A 20,106-nucleotide genomic window follows, 5' to 3' on the forward strand; every position below is an offset into this window, starting at 1 on the left:
CTCATATGGAGAGTTGTACATATCTCAGCATCCAAACCACCCCTACTTGTATGCTTGGTTTCATAGCAGCCATTATCAGTTGGTACCAGTGGCAGATTTTACCTAGGGGCTGCGGGGCTGCAGCCCCCCAATAAAATCAGGCACTTCAGTGAGCCAGTGCTGTCTACATCTCCTGGGACTGCAGGTCCGGGCTGTGATTAGCAGAGAGCTGCTTCCAGTGGAAGCCGCTGCTCTGCCTTTCAGGCAGCCCTACATGGCTTCTTGGGGCAGTCAATGCAGCCCCCAAAAGCCAGTGTTATGCGTATGTGCCACGCCACCGCCGTTCATGCGCTGTCCCAGCACCTGCCAGATATAATGGGCAGGCGCCGGGAACCAGCCAGCAGCAGTGGCAGCCCCAGTCAGGTAGTAGGGCAGGAGCCGCTGCTGGTGGGTACCTGCACCAGCTCCATGATACTCTGTGCAAAAGTTCTGTCTGAAAACAGGTGTAATTATGCAATACAGTTGTCACTCCCTTTCTGAAATTTGCCTATTAAAAATGGGAATGTGATAAAATAATTTCATCTAAATTCGCAATGTGAAAATTAACATGATAAGAACCCATCAAGACAAAGAGTTGGAGTCAAAGTGACACCTTATTATGTTTTGGGCACACCGCGGGTACTGCGCATGTGTAGTAGTTGGCTGGTGTATACATCATGGGAGTCAAACGGAGGGGATCCAGAGGATTCCTCTCCAAAAGAAAATGCAAAAGAGTAGCCCATAGGTTACTATAGGCTGACGCCATCTTCAGATGTCATAAGCAGCCGGGGTGAATCTCTGAAAGCTTGGTAAATCTGACAGCATAGTAGCCTCGATAGTTTCTATGGGGGCTGCTTTGTGGCAGAAATGGAGGGACCATGGCAAAAATTAGAGATATCTGCTGCAGCCCCCTTCTCATTAAATGTTGGGAATCCTTACATTTTATGGGGATCCCCCAAAAACTGATATTTTCAGGGGATTTCCCACAATTTCAGTTTAACAAACTTACCACAATGTGAATTTACTGATTACAGCCCAAAAACATCCCTTCGGTTGGAAGTGTACAGTAAATGCATCCAGTTTCCATACATCTTTTCTCTGCTTGTGCCTGCATACGTTTGCTTCAGGAACATGTGCAGAGCAAAAACATAAAATATATACTCTAGAATTGTACTTGCTTTCAACACTGCATCAAACTCATAAGGTTATATCCAACTGGGTGCGGTATTTTTCCTACAAATTTTTTTTATTACAGTGGGTTTGCACACTCCAGATACCAGCAGTATTCAATTTAAAAAATGGTTGGGGATTTTTTTGTGGGGGGAGATCCAGCCACCTACACCCTCTACTCACCTGTGTTCTGGCGCTCCCCTCCTGGCTGCCGCATGCTCCACACACACTGGACACACGTCCACACTACTGACATGTGGTCTCACACACACAGGGGGGACACGCATACTGACACCCCTCACACACACAGGGGACACGCATATTGACACCCCTCACACACACAGGGGACACGCATACTGACACCCCTCACACACACAGGGGACACGCATACTGACACCCCTCACACACACAGGGGAGACACACACTGACACCCCTCACACACACAGGGGGGACACACACTGACACACCTCACACACTGACACTGGCACCACACCTCACACACAGACAGGACACACATACACACTGGCAGGGGTAATACTCATGCTGCTGGAGAAGAAGGAGGCAGAAGATTTCAGTCGGGAAAGATGAGGAGTAAGACAGTGTTGCAGAAGGTGAGTATTATTGACTAATTAATCTAATAAGAAACTTGTAATTGCTTAATAAGTCAATGGGGTGGGGGTGTCCAAGGGGTCCTGAAGCAAGTCCTGACAATTTTTCCTTAAAATTACTAATTAAGGAAAATTTGGGCTCGGTCACGAGGTGTTCAAAAAAAAATTGAGCGCTGCGTGAAGAAATAAAAATCATGCACCTTATTGGATAGTAAAATCCTTGTGGCTACGGGAAAAACCCTGCGTCGCTGTTTTTTTCTGAATTACGCCTGCAATTGGTTATGCCCCAGAGTGTTTAGTTTCAAAAACCTGCAGCTTTGAGGAACAATGAGTAAGAGTGATAAGGACGAGACCAAAAAAGTGCTTCTTAAACTAGCACTTCTAAGTAGGATGAGATATTCCCGCTATGCAGGATGCCAATCATCAGAGCTTTATGATGCTATTTATCCTGATACTCTGTGGTGTGTGTTTATGAGTACCAATCAGAAGCTATAATCACAGAATGTGACTTCTAATTGGTCCTTCCACTCACACACTCATTCTGCAGTCATTGCAAAGTGGTGTACTTAAATAATCTTGCCAGATTAGGTACAGTAGTATTGCACAGCCATAAGAAGGCTATCATACCAGTAGAATACATGTATCTTACTCCTACAGTATCTTCTTGTGCCAGTCATCTTAACATCTGTATCTTAAAAAAAAACTGATATTGTATGTTGAGTTTCACTTAAACTTATCTGTAATACATTCAGAGTTATGCTTACAATGAACTGGAAATATAACCAGAAAAGTCCAGTGTGCTTTTAATTGGAAACCCAACACAGTAGTGTTTTACTTACAAGTAGATTTCCAGTCAATGTACCAAAGATCACTACAACACAATATTTTTTTTCTAATACCGGTACATTATATGTTGTAATCCTTTAATAGTTGTCACCTTGCTTAATAGTGTCCACCAGATCTTAAAAAGTAGCACATCATAGAAATTACCCATTGACAGATATTTCTATGTGCACTTTCTAATTTAGCTCCAAAAAAAGTGCTGGCAGCATTGACTTTGTGTAATGACCTTGTAGGATTTGTTCTGCGTCTATATTGCTGATTTAATAGTCCCACCTTTAAAAAAAAATCAAACAAACAAAACGAAGGCATAAAGGTGAATATAAACTTAGTATTTTACAGGTTGTCCTGAAGACTATCCATATAGTCTCTAAGTTCACGTGAATCGCCAATGTTCATATCTTGACAAACCCATTTGATATTTTCTTCATTTCCAAAGATTACTGCATTGGTATATGGGCCCCCTTCTTCGGGTAAAATAGTAGTAAATGATGTGAACTTTACCCGTTTTCTTTTTGAGCTCCCTGGATTTAATGGCTCATTTTGGACCTCTTTTTCATAGGTGTAATCAGATGACCGCATAATTTGACTATATGGATTCTTTTGGGTACCTCCGTTGAGAAGAAAGTTGCTTTCTTCGAACTGCGCCCTTCGGTCGATCATTGTAGTGCATTCTTCTGCTGGAAGAGGAATGTCTACTGGATTTTCCAACAGCTCCACCTCATTCCCAAGCCATACCCAGTCATGAGAATGAGGAATGTTAGCTTGATCAGCCACTGGGAACCTTTTATGTCTATATTTCCATGCAAATGCCACACAATTAATTAAAAAGACTAGAATTGCAAGACAGAACACACAAAGAAGGGCATACATGCCAATTTCCAAGTCTGTGAGACCTCTTGAAGTCTGTGTAAGTTCACTTTCCTGGTTGTGTTCTGAGGCTATTCTTGTAGGGAAACTAGTATATGGTATAGGAACAATATGGGCGTCATTAAAGTTCTTTTGATAGTCTACTGGAGAGTCAGATGTTGAGTTTTTGCTAATACTCTCGTCAAAATGGATAGCAGAAGAGCCATGTTTGGGCCACTCATTCACTGTTCTTTCTTGCTCTATGACTTTCTCAGTTGTTTTGCTTGTGATTTTTTTTAAATCATCATTGTTGCTTTGAATTTCATTCATATTTCCTTTCTGATCAGAGTCCTTTTGACCAAACTTAACCTTGATAGTTCCGCTGCCAACAGCTAGACTACTTTTCCTCTTGGACTTCTGGCAGATCTCACTGATCCCTAACTCTAACTTTATTAATGGTCCTTGGCCTTCACCTTCTGCTACTACAACAGGCCAGTTTGATAGAGGATTTTGATATGTGGATACAACCATCTCATCCAGAGAAGACACCAAAATTGAGAAGTCTTTGCTTTCATAGATGTCCAGTGGCGTTATTGAGCCATCACTAAACAGGGTCCACACACTGATGACTGCTTCCTGCAACAACAAAAACACATAATAAATCTTATTATTTTATCCTCAGTAGTGTGGTGCACAGCTGTATTTTCATTACACTGGAAGGATAGCCAGGGCCAATTCACACTAGATGCTGTCTAGGACAGAATTAAAGTTGGGTCTCCCACAGTTACATATTCCATAGGAATTAGCACATTTCCTTTACTCCTTACAGTAGTTACTGTGAGATTCCATGTGTTATAGGTTTAAATGTAAATTGCTAATTAAAATAAATAAAATATCTGCTAAGCATACATGCTTTTCATTTGCATGGCTTATACAACAGCAGGTCGGAGTATTAAAGGTATTTTATAATTGCGTCTGACTACAATACAGGTACAGAGTAAATAAGGTAGTGCCATGAAATACCAATGTCAATATCAATAGACAATGTTATATTTACCCATGTAGATCATCCAGGCTTTAGTCATTACTGATTTACATCAGGGAAGTTGTAAAATTTTCTTCCTCAAACAAAGCATGTTGTCAGATGCAGACAGTATTAGAGCCTTGGTACTTTTTATGATGTGAAAGGCAGCACTGTCTAAACCAAACCTGCCTCGTAAAGATTTTTTTATGACCATTTTTTTCTGCACTTGACACTGGGGAGAGGGGTGGGAATTACTTATTGGGGTGGGACTTGGACCTGCAATAGGCAGCCTGGCAGCCAATCAAATTAGCTGCCATGCATCTGTCTTTGCAGAGAGGCCGCTTTGAAGCTCTCTGTCTTGATAATGTAATAATTATATTGAGAGATTGCCACTAAGTGCTTTCTCGCTCAGTGCTCTAGTTTTACTCCGACAGATAGACTGAGCCCAGGTAAGTATATTTTTTTAATAGATCTCCTCACTTCCTAATTACTAAAGTTATGGTACACAGCATTATGGAATAAGCCAAAATCAGACAATAAATGCAGCAATGGCTTTTGTTTAAAACAAATAAAGTAAAGGAATTACAGACAATTATTTATTTGCCTGCTAAAAACAAATGTATGGTTCATGTTGCATTTTAGAGAATCTTTTATAATTTAGTTTCATTCCCAGGGTCATAGGTAGGCTGGGACTTTAAAACAAACTTTTGCATGCAAAGCCCACAAGCCCATATTTATTTACAAGTCTGAATAAAACAAAAACTGTCTAAAACTAATCACAGGGAGTGCAATTATTTTCTAAAGGTGCGTACACACTGGGCGATTAAAGTGGACGACTGAACGATAATGATATTGTTCAGTCGTCCACTTTATCATCCATTTTTAACATCAAAACGATGAACGATAATGACGACGCGCGTTCCCGCGAGTCATTCGTCATTATCGTTCATCAAGTAAACATGCAGGCCAACCTGACGATGTCGTCAGGTTGCTGCATGTTGGGGAATGGGGGAGAGAGCCCGGCACTGAACGATATCGTATATGATATCGTTCAGCGGGTGAGCTCAATGTCATGAACGACATTGAGCACACCCTGCCGGGGACACACTAGACGATATCGTTCAGGGAGCATATCATCTAGTGTGTATGCTCCTTAAGAGCCTCAGTTTTGCATCTATTTGATGGCACCACTACTGACCCAGTAGTAGTCGGAGTCCAAATGCATAGGCTACAGTGGCAGTGCTGTAAGATGTGTTGCTATAGGATTATGATAGGGCTGCTGGATAGGTGAGTAAATGAACTGCTGCAAGCAGAACAGGGAATGTGTTGCCACATGGAATGGCCACACCCGATTGTGGTGCTTCCTACTCTGCGGCATTGCACACACTTCTGCCTACTTAGGGACCTTTTAATAAGGCCTTTTCCAATAGTTGATTGTATATAATATACATGATTAAGCAAGTAAAGTTTTATTCTGGTCCCAAAGCAGCCCTCGGAAAAAATTGTGCACTCCTAGTTTAAACAGGTGGGATTTTCAGCTGGTAAGTTTATACACTCACTCTTATATGCATAATGAAAGCAACGAACTAGTTAAAAATATTGGTTAACATCAAAGTACTTTGTTCTAGTTTAACTGTAATTAAAATATCTGCTAATTCTAGCTTCATTATCCACATACTTGCTGAATCCTAAACAGTGGTGTGCGGTGAAGTCAATGGCTGGGGAGGCACAAATGGAGATGGGTCTGAGGACTTGGAGCCTGTCTCACACCCTACTCACTGTGACTCTCCCCTCACTACCATAAGGGTCACAGTGTCCATTGATTCTTCTACATGCATCACAGTTTCTTCTTTTGCAGCTGCTGACTGAGCTCCAATCTCTAACCACTGCAGTGCACTTCTTGGTCACATGACACATCCAAGGTGTCCATAAGTGCTCAAGGCACACCCCCATACTCAGAGGAATGCCTCCATTAGCTCTCTTTCTGTGCAGCTTAGTACCTGTGGTGTGGCCCCACCCTCAGTTCTGCAAGCAGTGTCTGACTATACAGAAACGAGGCTGAGCTGTTGTAGCCTCATCTCACATCTCCCTGCAGTCCCTGACAGTTCCACAAGGCTGGTCAGTGTTAACTGTAAAAATGATTACAATAAGCAAAGAAGATGTTTATAAATAATAAATATCTTCTTTGTATTATTCTAATCATATTTATATCAAATCTCAGGAGTATGACAGGGGAGGCTCTGCCTCCCCTGACTACCCTGACTGCATGTCCCTGATCCTAAACAGCCCTTTCCTTCTCAGTTTGATGAAGTGTAATCCAAGTCATTACTTGTCAGTTCACCATGCCACCCCCACAGTGTACATTTCAATTGTGAAACACAAATTAATAAAAATAGTAAGATATGTAAAATTAATGGTGTAAGTTTTAAATGACATAAAAAGGGTTCCAAGGATGTGGGAATAACCTACAGTTTTGGGATCCTGGGCAAATGATCTTTTTGCTCTGCACTAACAATAGCTGTACGGTTAACATTATGTTGTGTTACATTGTGCTGATAAAACCTTATGTTCATCTCTGCAGTGACAAGTGAAAGCTTTTTGAAGTTTTCCCTGTGTTTAAGTTGTTTAAGTTTTCAAAAACAGAATTAAACACACCTTGATGCTGTTAATCCAGAACATATTGTAAACTAATGGACCTGTAGACACACATCTTCTGACAAGCATCAATGCTGACTTTGCCTATAGTACTCAGAGGCGTTAATGCTCAGTAAATTCTAATGGGTTTGAGTGTAAATGCTCATTGTACACAATGCTGTGTTCAATCTTTGATATACGGTAATAACTGTGCTTCTCTTACAGTGAGATCAAAGTACAAGATTTAGTCTGTTCTTTCAACTGTTATTGTTGTTCAATACCTGTGTATACAAGCCATAGAACTTACAAAACATTGCTAAGAAGGCATATATGATTATATGTGTATTACTATACTTGAACTGTAGCACGCACTGCTGAATGCAAACTAACAGAAAAAAATAGTCAAGAGTTTGACCTATGCAGGGAATGACACAATTTAACTACAAGGGAACACATTGCCTCGCAGTTTATCCAGCTACAAAGAACCTCATCTGCAAACTTGCTGTCTGGTAAGTAAATGTCACCTACCTATGACACAAACATTAACTAAGATTAGACAACATAAATTACACATGCTTATAAAAACACACAAACACTGAGCGCTGTCAGAGAGCCACTGGTATAAAGGGGATGTAAGCCCCTAAAAAATGAAACAGAAAGAAAAAAATGATACAAAATACCAGAGGTGATCTAAACTAATCCTCAAAAAACAATAACAAATATCAATGGACAGTTGATATCACATGAAAAAACAATTTAATATATCAATGATAATAATCCTAAAAAACATTAAAGATGTATGAGCAATACAATAGCAATGATTAAAAGTGCCAAATATAATGGCATGAATGAACCATGCAATAAGTTCCTTTGATGGATACTCCCTCCAGATATAACACAGTCAATATGCTGGGTAAGGTATGGTAAAAGTTTACAATATCCCTTAGGCGATGAAATTACCAGTATAGGTTATGAATTATCACAGTCCTTGGCGGCATGCAGCGGCCTTTGCAGTGGTGTTCCATCGGAGAAGAGTGATGATGCCAAAGTAAACAGGGATTGAAAGTCCAAGGAGTAAATGATGTCAGCAATTGGAAGGAGTATCACAGGATCTGTGGTCTCAACACGTTTCACTGACTAGCAATACATCCAGCTTCTTCAGGAGCACCGGACTACATATCCCATAAACCTCAGTAATAGTTGCCAAAAATTGTATTCGTCACATGACCGGAGATCACTTTCGATTTGTGACATGTAGGATTTCATATATATTGTATTTATCAAACATCGGACAGTTGATTATTATGATTATTTGTATTTTTTATAATGCAGTCAGGATTGATAGATTGATATACACATGTGCCACTTGTTTTCTAATTGAGAACCATATATATATGCCATTATGGATCATTCATGGACATGCTCCTGAAGAAGCTGAATGTATTGCTAGCCAGTGAAACACGTTGAGCCTACAGATCCTGTGATACTCCTTCCAATTGCTGACAACATTTACTCCTTGGACTTTCAATCCCTGTTCACTTTGACATCATCACTCTTCTCTGGTAAATTACACATGCTTGCCTACTTTCCCAGAACACTCTGGGAAGTCATGGACTCTGGGAAAAGTAGATAATTCTTCTGCATCACCCAGGCTTCCTACAGAAATTGTCGTGAGAAGGGGTGTGACAACATGATTCTCAATGATTGGTGTTATCATAGTCACTCCCCGTCTGTGTAATCCTGCGGCGGTTCAAATTCCCTACCACCCCACTGAAGCCACCGGTATGTACCCTCCCAGAAATTTCTGGATGGGTGACACAAAACGTTGGTAACTATGGCATTTCACAAGTGATCAAGTGAACAGGGAAAAATAGAATATATTGTTACCTTTGTGCAAAGTGTAAAAATGAAGTCAAATCATCATGAATTAATATGTAAAATGAAACCTAAATCAGTGAAAGGTTTATGAATTCATATTTGTTCTCATTAAGAGCTTGACAGAGCCCTGAGAGTATTGATCAAGGAAAGAGTCATACTTGCCTACGCTCCCCGGGATATCCAGGAGACTCTAGATTTTCAAGGTTCACCTGGATTCATAGGAAAGTAGGTCACCCATGTGGATCCTGCTTTTCTTACTTGTGAAGTGAGCAGGGTGAAGTCATGATTGTTATTTGCATTACCATAGTCCCAACAGATTGATGACACACATATCGTAATTGCGAGGCAGGCCCATGGTCATCACACACCCCACACATATGGATTCCCATCTGGGATTTCCTGTAGGGGAGGTCCAAAAAGTAGGCAAGTACTGAATATCAACCAGCAAGTGATAGCTTGGAGAGCACTTGATAACTAACTGCTATATGTGCGTGAAGTTGACATCTTTGTTAGTGCATATTGTGCATCTATATTAATACAGTTTCTACATGTAAATAATTACTTTTGCTTTTTGCTCAACTCTTTTTTTTATCGAAAAGAATAATCAATTAGTTGTTTAACCACTTGTATATAGAACTAACTATGCCTGATAAAACTTTCCCCTCATGGGTGCCCCCTAGAAGCACCCCACCACTCATAAACTATTGCCCACTCCTTGCTGGTGCCACTAAAATCCCTACACCCTTACAGGTGTCACTGCCAACTCTGTCCCGTCTCTTGTGACTGTCACATGAACTACTAAACCACACATGTTCTCTTTCTGTCACCATAGAAAAGTTTATTGATTTCTTATTATTTACCATCTTGTTCTTTCCTATTTCTATTTTTGGGAAGGTAGCAGCCCTCCTCTAGCAGCTGCAGGAGAACCCCCGTCTGTTCAACACCGACTAGGTTTTTTTTTGCTAATAATTAAGAATTATTGAGATCTTTTTCCAGTGTGTTGCCTGAATCGCAATGTGACACGTTGGCTTTCAAATGAACTTCTGTTCACACCAAACTCCTACACTAGTAGCTGTAAGGAAGCCCAGCAAAGCCAAAAAATCACTGTGTATCCCCCAAGGAATTTTTATATTTAGCCACTGGATAGAAAATATAAAAAAAAACATATTTTCCAAAAACTTTAAAGTGAACCAAGACTTGTAGTAGAAAGATATGTTTAAAATTGAACGGAACAGGTTATTAAAAAATATGTAAATGCTGACTTTTAATAGTTTGTTAAGATTTGATTAAAATTGTCATCCTTGTAAAGGGGCCTATCCATTACACGAATTTTTGAACGATCCTACCACAACCTCCTGGTTTTGGTCGCAACGTTAAAAAAAATTGTGTAATGGATAGGATGCAAACGTCCAGCGACACGCACCCCCGCAGATGACTTTTGAAGACGCTTGTCGTTCAGGCCCAATGTAAACAACTACTGTAGTTACAACTTAGTAACTGTTATCTTTAACAGCCAGTTCTTCCTCTACATACTGTGGCACTGGGTGCATTTCCGCTTTATACAAATGTTGGTTAGTGGTTAGCAGCAAGACCCTCAATGACCCATAGCTCTGAATAGTTTAAGCCAATCTATTTTACATTATTTGTTCTGTCAAGTTAAAATGATCTGCTAGATTCTGCGCTTTGTTACAGCACCTGTTTAAAGTCATGCAGAATATCACTGGCTGTGGTGGTTGTAATAATGGCTCTTTTGTTTCCTTTGCTGGTTTGTAGAGACAGGGAGAGGCCGGTAATGAGTTGGACTCCTAATTCTACAATTCCCACCCGATCATCCAACACGGTCACTGTTTTCTCAGCCAGGATGGAATCAGACAATGGAGAAAGGACCTGGAAAGAAATCAGCAAAGAGTTTTAAGGACAAAGGCTACAAATGAAGGCAAACACATAATATATAAAGTATATTACAGAAGAAGTGTATACTACATAAATACAACAAGCTAAAACATCTTATGTTTTTGGTGAGATTGGATTTGTGCAGTTATGAGTGGTTTGCTCTAATACACTACTGACTGCCTAACTAGTGTCTGTAGTCTTATGTAATCATATCACTTATTAGTCTGATTACTGAGTTGGACACAGCAATTTGTGTTAGACCTTGCAACAGTACTTCTACTGTACATCGACTCATTCACCATCCTGTTGGGAACCAATTAAACTACCCGTAAATTTTTAGATTGTGGGAGGAAATGGAGTACCCAGAGGAAACCCACGCAAGCACTGGGAGAATATACAAACTTCACATAGTTAGGTTCATGGTGGGAATGCCAAGGTGGTAATGCTAACCATTACACCAACCATGCTACCCATACATGAGAATCTGTTCTTATAGCCCAAAAAATCTGAACAGTTATAGATCTGCAAATTTAAGTACATTGATTGTTCTTACTCTGAAATACTAACGAACACTACAGTGATGGCAGCAGAACTTCTCAAGTATAAACAATGGCATTGTAATTCGCTGTTTATATAAACATTGTATATCAGAATTTATTCCTATTCCAGTAAATAAATGGATTCAGCATTTGCCAGGTCATCTCAGGCACCCCCCCAGCTGCTTCCCATGTTCCCGCCCCCTCTCTTTACCGCCCACTCCTGTCCCCACCCCCTTTGGACCCAATATAATTAACCACCCATGGTCCCAGTCCTTATCTCTCTCGTCGATATGGTGCAAGGTTCTCGTCATACCTAATGTGCACAGTGTCTGCAATGGAAGCTGGGGTCTGCACCATGCACATTAGGTTTGACGTACAGTATCTGCGCCACAGCCGCAATTAGGTCATTATGCAAACATGTAGACAATTTAGATCAGGGGACAATTTTATAATGATAGATTAATATTACTTTATTGCATGCTATCCCATGGTAGTCTGTTAGCTGGTAGCTCCTTGTGTTTGCTATGCACTTTTAAGAGCCACTTTCCTAAATAAATCGTTGTCTATTATTAATACTTTTTTGTACTGTCATTTATTCCTATACTGCCAACATTTACTATGACTAGTACTGTATATCTTACTAAACTGTATTTGTACAATTTGTATTTTGCCTCCAAACTATTTTATAACAACTTATTTTTGAACCATTATGAAAAACAAGCCTTTTGGTGTTATGATCACATATGTGTAAAACTTAATTTCCTTTGTGCAATAAGTATCTTTTTTTGGTTGCTATATTTTCTTTTGTATTTCTTCATTTAATTTATTTTAGTCAAGTTGTAATGATTTACACCTTATGTATTGTTGCGTTCAGGAGGGATAGGTCTTTTTGGGTATGGATAGGCTGAATTTTTTTGATTTGCAGCAACATTTCGTCTCCTCCCATATATTTTTGCAAGTTGTAATCCTGTACAATATGATATTGCTTGTGTAGATGTTGGTGCCAAACAGTTTATTATGAAAGGTTATGCTTATTGTGTGGGACATTGTTAAGTTTAAAAAGATTCATTGGCAGTCTCAGGAAAATACTATTATTCGGCAGAACTACAGTGTATTCCAAGTTCTAGAAGCTTTTGAACAGTAAGATAACTAGTAAAATAATCAGCTTGACTACTATGATATTAATCAATGCTATATACTAATGCACCATGGGGAGAAGAGGAGGTCAACAGACTGTGGCCCAGATAATTGAGTAGCATACTGAATTAGCACAATTTAGTATATATACAGTCAGGTGCATAAATTTTGGGACATTGACTGAATTTTCATATTTTCGCCTCTATTCACCACCACAATGGCTTTGAAATGAAACAAACAAGATGTGATTTAACTGCAGACTTTCAGATTTAATTTGAGGGTAATTACATCCAAATCAGGTGAATGATGTAGGAATTACAACGGTTTCTATATGTGCCTCCCACTTTTTAAGGGGCCAAAAGTAATGGGACAAACTAAACAATCCTAAATCTAACTTTCACTTTTTAATACTTTGTTGCAAATCCTTTGCAGGCAATTACAGCCTGAAGTCTGGAACGCATAGACATCACCAGACGCTGGGTTTCATCCCTGGTGATGCTCTGCCAGGCCTCTACTGCAAATGTCTTCAGTTCCTGCTTGTTCTTGGGGTATTTTCCCTTCAGTTTTGTCTTCATCAAGTGAAATGCATGCTCAATCGGATTCAGATCAGGGGATTGACTTGGCCACTGCATAACATTCCACTTTTTAGCCTTAAAAAACTCTTTGGTTGCTTTTGCAGTATGCTTCGGGTCATTGTTCATCTGCACTGTGAAGCTCCATCCAATGAGTTCTGAAGCATTTGACTGAATATGAGCATATAATATTGCCCGAAACACTTCAGAATTCATTCTGCTGCTTTTGTTAGCAATCATATCATCAATAAATACAAGGGAACCAGTTCCATTGGCAGCCATACATGCCCACGCCATGACACTACCACCACCATGATTCACTGATGAGGTGGTGTGTTTTGGATCATGAGCAGTTCCTTTCCTTCTCCATACTCTTCTCTTCCCATCACTCTGGTACAAGTTGATATTTGTCCATAGGATGTTGTTCCAGAACTGTAATGGCTTTTTTAGATGTTGTTTGGCAAACTCTAATCTGGTCTTCCTGTTTTTGTGGCTCACCAATGGTTTACATCTTGTGGTGAACCCTCTATATTCACTCTTGTAAAGTCTTCTCTTGATTGTTGACTTTGACATATATACACCTACCTCCTGGAGAGTGTTCTTGATTTGGCCAACTGTTGTGAAGGGGTTTTTCTTCACCAGGGAAATAATTATTCTGTCATCCACCACAGTTGTTTCCCGTGGTCTTCCGGGTATTTTGGTGTTGCTGAGCTCTCCAGTGCGTTCTTTCTTTTTAAGAATGTTCCAAACAGTTGATTTGGCCACACCTAATGTTTTTGCTATCTCTCTGATGGGTTTGTTTTGATTTTTCAGCCTAATGATGGCTTGCTTCACTGATAGTGACAGCTCTTTGAATCTCATATTGAGAGTTGACAGCAACTGATTCCAAATGCAAATGTCACACCTAGAATCAACTCCAGACCTTTTACCTGCTTAATTGATAATGAAATAACGAGGGAATAGCCCACACCTGTCCATGAAATAGCTTTTGAATTGATAATTGTAATTCCTACACCGTTCACCTGATTTGGATGTAATTACCCTCAAATTAAATCTGAAAGTCTGCAGTTAAAACACATCTTGTTTGTTTCATTTCAAAGCCATTGTGGTGGTGAACAGAGGCCAAATTATGAAAATTCAGTCAATGTCCCAATATTTATGGACCTGACTGTATATATATATATATATATATAAATATATATATATATATATATATATACAGTATATATATATATATATATATATATATATATATTCACTGACATCATATCAGTGTATAGTTAAAAAAAATTGTCCCTCTCATGACCTTCTCCTATTTAGTTTTATAAAATATTTGTTTTCCTGTATTTAGTTATATATATTTTGTTTTACTTTTGAATCCAATGTTTTCAATGAAAAACTACAGATCTACAGAAAATTGCTATGATATTGGTCTGGCCAGTCTATATTTGTATTACTTGGTGGTTTGATATTTGACAGCAACAGAATCGTATTTTGGTCAATCCTGTGGTTGCTGTATGTTTCATGGGATTAAAATCATCATTAAATTCACTGATGGATATATTTTAGCAGATTGGCCCTAATAAGTGATTTTCCCTGATGTCTTGTGTCTGAGCTTTAGACAAACCCTGATAATTTTTATTTTTAGCTAATTTAACATGAATGCTTTGGTCTGCTAAGTAGCAATTTCTTCATTTACTTTACATATTACCAGTGTTAACAGAAATAGAAAGAAATTATGTGATTTATGGCGTCTCTCATTTTGTTCTGATTGAAGGATATCTTCTGCATTGAATGAGATTATCTTGCCGAATCCTACAACTGGAAGTTTTCTGTACCAATTATTCTCTGTTAGTCTCGCTGGCTAACCAGAAAAAATATATATATTATCTAACTCAGAACATTCATATTTTACCCTGAAAACAGATGTACGAAAGTTTGAATGATTATCTAGGCCAAATAGCTAATGGCATTTGGGTGATACTAAACAGAATTTCTGACAGCTGAGACCTCATCAGTCCACTGTATCCAGGAGGCAGTGACAGTGCTAGATTGTCGCTGTGTGCAGCAATGTAACTATATATATATATATATATATATATATATATATTATATACACATGCACTCAAACACTCAGATACAGAGAGATGGAGAGAGAAATAAAGAAGGGGAGAGAGAGAGAGACAGAGAGGAAGGGAGGGGAAACGTCAGCAGATAATTTTGAAATGCTGGAAAAAATATGTTTTGAAAATGTTTTGATTAAATGATTAGAAATGATTAGACCATGAACATACTCGATAATCACATTTATTTGAAAAACTTGCCTAAAGAGCTACACTGTATACTGCAATTTGCATAAAATTAAGAAAGTTAGTTTTGAAAACTAATAACTTTTATTAAAGGCAATGCACATAGCACCACATTTAGTTATATAGATTCTTAAATAATCATTTTGATTCTTGATCAACTGCAATAAATCTACACACAATTAAAAAAAATTTCATGGTGGAATGTTTACTAAATGGTTTTGCTATAATTGATTTGCTCTATATTCCAATAGAACAAGTGTACATATTACTTTATTAAAAAAAAATGTACCATCATCTCAAACCTGGAATTCTTGACATTTATAGGTGAAGTAAGCAATCATATGGGGTATGGGTGTGGGTCATATTAGACTAAATCCAAATAATCATCTTAATTATTTGTTGAATCACATTGTACATTGACACAAACATTCCCCAAGGGTATAGGAAAGGGTTGAATAAACAAAGGGAAAAAAAGTATTGGGTCAACATAGTTACTGCAAGGGTAAAGAAAAAAAGCTGTAACAACAAAGTTAGGGGGTAGGCCTTAACGCCGCCACCCATGTCCTAAAAACAGAAAAAATAAAGTTACACAACCAAATAACCCAATCATCACAGAGTATAGAAACATATTAAGAAAGGCATTACTATCAAATACTGTAGCATTAATGTAACAGTGTTTCAAAGTCATGTATCTTTAAATTTACCTAGAGAGCTCTACCAAAGAATTAATGCCTACCAAAACAACTTTGCCTAAAAATGACATACTGTATCTTATTTCATAGCTAATGCGGGCAATACATCTACTCCCCTATTCTCGGTCCTGCTTAAAAATACTGATTGCGGTATATTGATATTCAGCAATTCATCTGAGATATTGAGCATCTTGAATATCTTAGACTCCCTGATTCCGACCATTTTCAGGTCAGAATCAGGGAATCGAGATTGACAGTAATAGTAAATATTGTTTTTCTGTCCCTTTTAAAGAAATTACACAAATTGCTCTAACAGACAGACATAAACCTACTACAATTTTACCTGGACTGTAGTTATTCCTTGGTCACGTCCAACTAGCACCTTCCCTGCTTCCAGTGTAGCTATTTTGGGTTCTTCAACCTTTATAAAGTCACTCACAAGGTCAGTGATGTCAAACTGCCAATCAGGACCAAGCATGTATGTGAGCTGTCCACCAACATCTGAGGACTCCGCAACAAACTGAGTGAAAACACGAACCATTGCATGCTGATACTGCAGGGAACACCCACGCCCTTTCTTCTCATCATCCTCTTCATCTTCACTATCTCTGGTTGGTCTACAAAGAAAATCATTATGTATTGAAAACATTGATTTTTTATATTTACATTGTAGTGAAAATGCTTTTAAATACTTTAAAATTATGTATTTTATAGCTTGTATTAACTTTTCTTTATTAAAACAGTGTGCATTACCATGTTATAGTACAGTTTTAGCTTGAAGTTCACAAATAGTATGGAAAACCATAAAAAATACATTCAAATGTAGCTTTTTAATCTGGAACTAGCATAAAAATGTTTAAATCGCCCTGGACATGATTGAACCCATTTACCGTATTACCTAAAGCTCAATAATGTATTGTCCCTTTATGATCTTTAGAGACCATACCAAAGTGTACACCAATTTGAGCATCTAACTGGCTTCCCACTTTCCTCCATTCCCTTGCTCACATTAGGATACTGATTCAGGAGTGGACACTTATCCCATCCTGGCTGCGTCTATGTACGCAATGGTACTGTGAATTTATACTAATGCTGCAGCTGCTGTAATGTGTTCAGAGATGACCACCATCTGTGCTTCTAATTTGCTGCTTGCTTACAAAGATGTACCATTGGTCACACAACGATCACACCATTGGAACTAAGCCACCAGGGCCAGTGAAACTGCATACAAGACGCAGTTGCTTAATGCGACTTGCCCACAAAATGCTTGCGACATGCCCACGTTTGACTAAACCATCCCTGTTACCTCCCAAAAATGCAAACTGACTATCAATCACTCTGCGTCCAAATATTCACTACGGCCGCCAGCTGTAAATCATCGCAACACATGCAGTGTGACTCAGATGCATGTGATGTACAAAAAACATCAGCCAACTACTAAACATCGGGATAGCGTATGCTTCTGAATCATTCACTAACATGATCTCATTGCTGTTATCAGTTCTTACTTTGGAGATCTCAACTACCTTATTAGTGGCAGTAGATGCCTCCAATCATAAAGAACAAGAGTGCTTACTCTCTTTCCAGTATCACGTATGATACTAATGTAAAACAATAGCCTCCACACAAATACTCCCAACTGGCATAAAACCACTACAATGCCCATGCAGAACAAAAGAAAATACCTTCTCATTAACAAGAAGAGGAATTCCGTTAAGCTATGATAAATAGTGAAGGACAGGTATGAATGACAACAGCTGACTGTTTTCAGATTTCTACAATAACTGGTTCATGTTTTGTGTTTAGCTTTCCGCTGTCTCTCCTTATTCCAACCATGTTGTACCACCAGTGACAGCTTTAATATTGATGGCTAGTAACAGCACAATAAAACACTTTCCCCACCAGCAGCTACAATGGTATATATATTAACTTATTTATCAATTGTTGCCCACAGCAATTATATTGTGAACTAACTTGGGTAGAGCCTTCTTTACCTTCTGCTTCATGGATATAATATGTTTTTGTCATGACATCCTCAGTGATCACAGCTGTGTAGTATGTCAGGACTCTATAGCTAAAAGACTAATCATCATCATCACATATTGTACATGTCACTGCCTCAGAGCAGACTTCATCAATAGACTAGATACACAAAAAGAAAGTGTTGTACTCTATGCAGTGCACAAATAGTAATGAACAATTTAAAATATAACTTTTAATAATCATATAATAGTAAAAGCCAGCGAAATAATTAAAAATAATTACTGAGAATATAAACAGACATAAAGATATATAGTGTGAAAAGCTCAGAAAAAGTAAGTCTAAAATAAGTCGGCTAGTTTTCCTAAGTCACCAGTCGATAGTCCCATATATAGTAATTTGCAGTAGTGCTTGTATGACCGCTACCCTAGATGGTATACTAAATAACTGTGGCTCTTGGACCACATGCGGCTCCCCTGACCGACACTGACTGCCTCCTCTGATAGGCGCGCAGCTGTTCAGAGGAGGCTTGTCCTTTGTTGCAACAGTCTGCTCTGCTCCGGAGGCATGTATGGACGATGTGGTGATGTCACCAACAAACAGGAGATGGAGTTCACCTTGTGACTATACCCGTAGCTACGAGGAGGACGCGGTCGCAGATGCTGGAGCCTACCTACATGACACAGATAGTCGCAATAGGGTAAGAGCTGTGGGAGTTTTTATTTGTTTTTCTTTTTCATTTTATTTGTGACATGTGGGGGGGCAGGAGTGGCCTGTGGAGTGGGATGGATTTTGGGGGAAGGTGGCTGTACTGAAGTAACCCAGGAAGAGAGGGGGGGCTGGAGTGGCACATGAGGGTCTGCTGTTGTGACACATGAGGGTCTGTTGGAGTGACATATGGGGGGCTGGAGTGACACATGAGGGCTGCTGGAGTGATACATGGGGGGTTGTTGGAGTGACACATGGAGGATCTGCTGTTGTGACACATGAGGGGCTGTTGGAGTGACAAATGGGGACTGAAGTGACACATGAGACTGGTGAAGTGACATATGAGGGGGACTGGAGTGACACATGGAGGGCTGGAGTGACACATGGAGGGGCTGGTGTGACACCAGGGGGGGTTGGATTGTATTACGTGAATCTGTTTGTTTTTCTCACTGTGGATGACGCTTTTTCAGTGTATTTTATGTGGATGTAACTTTTTCAGTGTATTATTTGTGTATGTGGCTTTTACAGTTTATTTTATGTGTATCTGGCTTGTTTCAGTGTATTTTATGTGGATCTGTTTTTTTTCAATGCTTTTTACATTGTTTTGGTTTTTTCTTTCCCTTTAATAGTTACCTCCACCGTGATTGTGTGCATGCATTTTTACATGCTCCTACAAACATCATACCAGGGACACAACCTAGCTGGCCATGCCCCTTTTTGCACGTGCGTCTTCGGCATGCACATGATCTTGGCTCTTTGACATACCTACAGATATTTTCTGGGTTCTTTGCCTTTGACTGGTTGGCCACCCCTGTTATATAAGGACTTACTGTATATAAAGTAGTTCTAACAGAAAATAAACGTGAATTTGTTCTTATATATTATGTTTATAGATAATATTAATAGATCAAGTTATTGAGGGTAAATAGTGTATTAAATTCAATTATGTTGTATGTTTTACCTCTTGAACTAATATTGCAGTATGGAGGTGAAATATCTAAATAATGTTCAAAAAAAGAATAGAAAGCTGTTGCAATCCATCTGCAACAATGTTTCTAGTGAGCTGATTTAGTAATGGTTACTATGTAGCTATAATCAGACACATGTACCAGCTGGTAGCTCAAGATGTATCCAAAATATTAAAATAGAGTGTCTGGAGGTAGCTCTGTGGATTCAATCAATGGTTTAATGTGGTCACAGAGTACCGATATTTATTTTAGACCAATAGATGCTACCCCACTTTACAATAACCTCA

General features: G+C 39.0%; 1 protein-coding gene across 3 annotated transcripts in view; it reads right to left on the reverse strand.

Annotated features, from left to right (window-relative positions):
* Window positions 1-2,614: 2,614 nt before the first annotated feature.
* TMEM132B (transmembrane protein 132B) overlaps window positions 2,615-20,106 on the reverse strand; it is a 245,511-nt gene continuing 228,019 nt past the window's right edge. For all 3 annotated transcript variants that reach the window (XM_088482166.1, XM_088482167.1, XM_088482168.1), the window contains exons 5-7: window positions 16,507-16,780; window positions 10,717-10,908; window positions 2,615-4,121 (exon numbers count right to left, since the gene is read on the reverse strand). In XM_088482166.1, the coding sequence (XP_088338292.1) occupies window positions 2,973-4,121; window positions 10,717-10,908; window positions 16,507-16,780 (1,615 nt within the window). In that variant the 3' untranslated portion in view covers window positions 2,615-2,972. The remainder of the gene's footprint in view (window positions 4,122-10,716; window positions 10,909-16,506; window positions 16,781-20,106) is intronic.

Source organism: Taudactylus pleione, unplaced genomic scaffold (genome assembly GCF_031769625.1).
Source record: "Taudactylus pleione unplaced genomic scaffold, aTauple2 ptg000282l, whole genome shotgun sequence".
NCBI lineage: Eukaryota > Metazoa > Chordata > Amphibia > Anura > Myobatrachidae > Taudactylus > Taudactylus pleione.